A 5,959-nucleotide genomic window follows, 5' to 3' on the forward strand; every position below is an offset into this window, starting at 1 on the left:
CACTTTGGTTTGTGTAAGTACACAACAACGGATGTGAGAATGTGCAATCTTGTGGGCTATAAGTGTACTTGCTGCTATTTTTGCGAATTGTCATACAATTTCCAGTCTTGTTTAAAACCTGATCTGTACTCAGCTGTTTGTAATGACACATACATGAGTTGTTTTGACCACACAAACTGCTATTACGGGATCCACATATATGTCCTGAGCAGGGGATTCCTCTTTTATAAGTCGCACCATGTAAACAATAACATCTGGTCGCTGTTATTGCAAACTCCTCTGAAGAACATTGGTCAAAGCAAGTTTCTGTAGGGCTACGTACCTTTGAAATGTCAATACCATTCTCTTCAATTCTTGAAACAGAACTAATATCCTCAAGAAAACATCCCGTTATGTTGATCCAAGGTGATATCTGCACGTTAGCACCGATCCAAGCGTCCAACGAACCCGTATGATTCAAGATACGGATGTCGCAAGGATCAAATGTCCCGTTCCTGTCCAGTCCGGCTAGTTTACAACCAACCGTTTTGTTCGCATTTTGCCATGTCACGTTTGTATGACTGACTGTAACGTTTATATACTCACAGCTACATACAAGTCCTAGTACACCGATAACTAGGGGTACCAACCATAAATACGCCATACTTGGTGGTTTAACAGAACAAGTTACGATCCTGTCTGTGTAAACTACCAGGAAGTCAAATTGCATATGTCAATATTACCACAGCACTAGGGCCTAACAATGTGTGCACCAGGTAATATATGTTTACAGATAACCCACGACATATTATATTTGTCAATATTAACACAGCACTAGGGCTAAACAGTGTGTGCAACAGGTGATAAATATTTACAAATAAAACACGCGATAATGCAGGTATCAGCAACGCTCTTGCTTGTCGATGGATGTTTGTTGTTGACTGTATTTGATAGTCAAGTATTTATGAAAGATATGAAAGAGGTCTAGTTACATACACGACCAAAAGTGTGCTATGTGTACATTCCTTCTAAACTACACAAAGACACGAGGAGTCTGTTCATTATAATTAGGACCCCCTCATGATAAACCATGGTGAAGTTACTCCATGTCGTTTCTGTCTTTTTCTTAATAAATTGTCTGCTGTATTGTTATATAATGCTTTAGCGGGAAAGTAGAAGTGACCGATGAAGTTGAAAGCTCCTTCTTTACGCCTTAACCAGTAGTTGTGTGTGCAATTTTGGATGTTCGGCTCCATATGAATCCTTACAACGACCTTGTATCAATCCCCATACCGAATCATCGTATCGACATCGTGAACATTCTCCAAAACATCCTGTATGAATCTCAATATTTAACCATTTTGAAAGATCCCAGTGAATTCCTAGATATAGCCCAACTTTGTCCATTTCCCTAATTTATATGCATTTTAATATATTTTACAAGTTACAGTAAATAATGTAACTGTTTAATTCACATCATTAACATCCTTAAAACATTGATGTCATGTTTATTGTCATGACACCTGAACATGACATTAGATACTTACATTTTGAAAATAAATTATCGCGGCCCTTGTAGTGCATATTGTACAACCAGACGTGAATAAAGGGTGAAACGTTGTAAGATACTGTAACATGATTTATTTGAAGATGGCTGTGGCGTCCTGGTGATGAGTTTATCTCTGATAAGAAGTAACTTCCCTATGCGTATGTTTATCAGACAGTAATGAAGTATTCTTTATGTAACGTGATAAGAATGGGAAGATAACTCTTCGGTGTATGACAACTATCTAACAGTTCTGACATCATATAACATATAAAGTGGGTAATGTGATTGTCTACATGGACGGACAAGATATTCAACGTGAAGATATAATTTAATCTACATGTACGCTGCCCTTTGTGAACTGAGAAATTAATTATCAACAACGTTAAACCTATAGTACTAAAATTAGAAAAGAAATCCGTGGAAAGATCTGTAGCCAAACTCTTATACATATATTGACGTTAGTCATTGAATATGTATCTCTCAGTTACTCCAAATTTTTCTTATTGACGGAAAAATATCTATGTTGTATCAATATGACAGTTATTGAGTGTCTTATGTGCGGTTTTCTGTACGTTTATCATCAGTAAACACAAATCTACACCGTGTCTCAGCCTAGAAAACAGGAAGTTGATCGTCGCCGTATATTGTCCTGTATAAGAGGGCGCCAATCCTCTATCCCCTTGTATATATAAAGCCTTCCTGACTTCCTTAATGTCTCGCTATAAAAAAAAAAAGTAGGAAGGTTTTTAAAATGTATTGCTAAGTTTATCACTTACGTAGTGTCTACGCTGTTGTACGGTACTGGCAAGACGCTTATTATTAAAAAGGTTACTCAACACATAACAAAGCAAAACTAATTTAGGGATATTAAACACGGTTTTAATCAATTTGCATGAACAAAAATACAATTTGATGGAATATTTCTGAGAGAACCCATACCATTGTTGTATTGAAGATTGTATTCAGTATCAACAGCATTATCACAAAAGATCAATGCCTGTTTTATCAAACTTTTCCAAAAGATTATAATGTTAGGTGACCACTGAACTGTCCTTACAGTCTGACAATACGCGTTGTGTACTCATTTATATGGAAAGTGGATAAATATTTTCTCAAATGCTTAATCGTGCAAAATAAAATAGCATTGTCACAAGCCACCTAGCTGTAATTGTACTATCTACAGGATTTGTGTTGTCTGCCTCATACAAATAAGAGGAGTTATCCACATTTCTTGAAAACTTTGCTGTAGTTGTAATATCTACATGATATATATGTAGCCTGGTCCATATATATAGAAACAGCATCAACCTTTTTTGTATCACCTAGCTGTAGTTGTAATATCTGCAGGATGTGTGTTGCCTGTCCTACACAAATAAGAAGAGTTATCTACCGTTTTGAACCCCTTTCATTAGTTGTAATATCTACAGGATGTATGAATCCTGACCCATATATATAGAAACAGCATCAACCTTTCTTAAACCACCTAGCTGTTGTTTTAATATCTACATGATGTGTGTTGCCTGCCCAATACAAATAAGAAGATCTATCTACCTATCGTAAACCCCTTGCTTTACTTTTAATATGTTTGTTGTCTGGTCCAGTTCATTACTACACACGACAAAAAATGCTGGAGGTGTGACAGTACTTGTCTACATTGGATCATAGCCATACTCACATTGGTGAAATACTTTATTTAACAAATGATTACTTCGTGTGCTCCACCTTAGGTGTCAGAACGTTGAAATAGTATGTGACACACCATTTTAGTCATAAAATGTACTTATATCAAGTTTGTGCTTCCAAAAAACAATATATGAAACAAAGCGAATGGAAATATGAACAGAAAAGATGACGTTCATATAGCTGTTGTACTGTGGCTTAGGTGTAAATAAATCAGTAAAATGTTTTGCATGAAATTCCCTAAAAACATACCCGGAGGTCGCATACTGAATCAACATATTAGTTTTTATCATAATATGTGCCAATTTCATAAAAGACTAAGTGGTGAAAAATTGTGTGAATTTGACTGCTTGGAACGCGTTACTAATAGTAAGAACGTCCTATTCTTTAAAAGTTGTCCTCACATACATGTTTAGATATCTCTTTTTGAACTAGAAGAGTAATAATACAACAGATTTAACAATGATATTTCACCCACTCACATATTAAAAAAAAAAAAAAACATCAGTCGTTTCTAACTTATCAAAAATGAACTAAAAATGGACAATACATAACAGAACAAATGGGTTTATTCATCTTTTGCCGTGAAACAGTCATCAGAGCGACCCGTCCTTTGAAGTCAACTCTTTCAACAAATTGAAAACGCAAACCCCTATATCGTTAACATTTACGGATAGTTGAGTACAGAAAGAAATACAAATGTCCCCTACTCCGGAGACTTGTCAATACCTCCTTGTGTTGTTATATAGTCGTATGTGGCGGAAGTATGGCCACACACATCGTACACTTGACACTCGCGGTTTTCAGGTCTAATGTGTTCATAATGTACCGCAGCAATATCGGAACTAGCGACCTCCTGTCTGTTACTTGAGGCCTGAGTATCATACCTTTTTTTTCTGAATCTGTATATGATCACAAAGATGACAACAGCCAACAACGTGACGAGTATACCACATACTACCCCGACAGATAGCGAAATGACGCTGAGACCCCCTGGTTGAGCAGTATTTGTCGTTTGAACTGTTTCTGTGGTGGTAAAAACCAAAGTGCTGAGGCGTTTTGGGAGTTTTGGTTCTGGTTGGTTACATAATAAAGGTAGTCGGGAATAGCATTTCCTCACGAAGGTATTCAGCTTGCCGTCCTTGCTGACCGATGCAGACAGACAATCGAATTCTTTTCCTGACGGTGTGCTGTTTCCCCAACTGAATGATTGTTTACGAAACAAACCAACCCAATATCTCCCAGACCGTTTTCTTTTAGGGAACTGTCGGTCAAAAAACTGGCTTCTGTGGTCACGATGACAGGCAAAGCCTGCTTCTGTCCAGTTCATCTTCTCTTGGTAACGACGTACTTTGTTTCTTCTTTGGCAAAGAAATGCATGTTTATCACTGCAGTTGGTTGTTGTCAGTTGCCTATTTATCGTTGATTTACAGTTTCCTATTCTGTTATCACTACGTAAATCAAGGACATCGTACCAGCAGAGACAGGTTTTTGACCACAACGTAGTATCACCACAAAATTCGCCGACGTCAATTTGGCATGGTGTGGCCATGCAATAGTCGTAGTCCGTATTTCTGACCGGCCCTGGAGTGTCCAAACACACACATTTGTCAATCGTTAATCCGAAACTTGTTCCATCACAGAATTTGTAACATTCTGTGATGCTATAACTTCCAGCTTCCGATGTCATTTGCTGAATGTCCATTTGGTAGCAACCACTGAATCTCATCCACTTTGAGTACTGAACATGTGCTCCTATCCAGTATTGTGTAGACAACTCTGAATTGTCGGTCACGCCTTGCACTCGCACATCTTCCAATCTGTCGGCGATAAATGCTCGTCCAAGTAAATGGCAGTCTGAGTTTTGCATTCCTTCCGTCCATGTCTTCTTGTCAGGAAATACCTCTGCGGGGGTCCAAACATACGCACCACAGAGAGTAACTTTCGTCGTACAAAGAAAACACAACCATGCTAGTGGACTCCCCATCGTTATTTATATAGTATCAGATATAGTCTCTATACCAGTGTATTACGCCAAGTACAGTAAGACGATCTGCCCATCACATCCGGACGATGATTCAACCAATAGTACACGATACTGCGATAGTTTAAAATACATGCTCTACTATCGTTCCAGCATATCCTAATAACTCACTGACACACTTCAGATTTCAGATAAACTTACGCGAAAACAAACAACCACTTAAATTTTTCTCAGTAAACAGTTATTGCGTGTGCGTGGAAATTCATCATTTCATTTTTTTGGGGGAAAAAACAGATTTAATCTAATCCCTATCTATGCCAAAATTTAATGAAGTACAATCATAAATTTCAATTGTGTTTATTTCAACATATATTTCTTTTCGTTAATTACGGCATAAACTTAACCTTGTCTCATTATGAATTTACCAGGTAAATAATCAAATTATATACAACAAGGTTACCGCGAGCGGTATATAATACGCCCGTCACACATTGAATGAGCAGTTGTTTGTATGATTGAAATATATGAAATATTTGTGAGTAATTGATATTAAAAGAGAAATCATTCAACATAACTGGTAGATCAATGAGTGCAATACAACATCATGGAACGCATGCATCGCATTAATGAAACCAAGGGTAATAACTCCAGTAATTATGGTCGGATAATGGCGGTTATCGAACTTGTCCGTGGTTTCATGGTAATTAACCTTGTTGTGAAGTTTGAAGTTAATCCGTTAATAATTACTCGAGATATCGAGCGGACAC

General features: G+C 37.3%; 1 protein-coding gene across 1 annotated transcript; it reads right to left on the minus strand.

Annotated features, from left to right (window-relative positions):
• Positions 1-2,392: 2,392 nt before the first annotated feature.
• Positions 2,393-5,321, minus strand: LOC110444526. The gene has a single exon (XM_021488899.1). It carries the CDS (start codon positions 5,193-5,195, stop codon positions 3,915-3,917), a length of 1,281 nt encoding a protein of 426 aa, XP_021344574.1. The 5' UTR covers positions 5,196-5,321; the 3' UTR covers positions 2,393-3,914.
• Between the last annotated feature and the right edge of the window lie 638 nt (positions 5,322-5,959).

Source organism: Mizuhopecten yessoensis, unplaced genomic scaffold (genome assembly GCF_002113885.1).
Source record: "Mizuhopecten yessoensis strain PY_sf001 unplaced genomic scaffold, ASM211388v2 scaffold2049, whole genome shotgun sequence".
Lineage (NCBI taxonomy): Eukaryota > Metazoa > Mollusca > Bivalvia > Pectinida > Pectinidae > Mizuhopecten > Mizuhopecten yessoensis.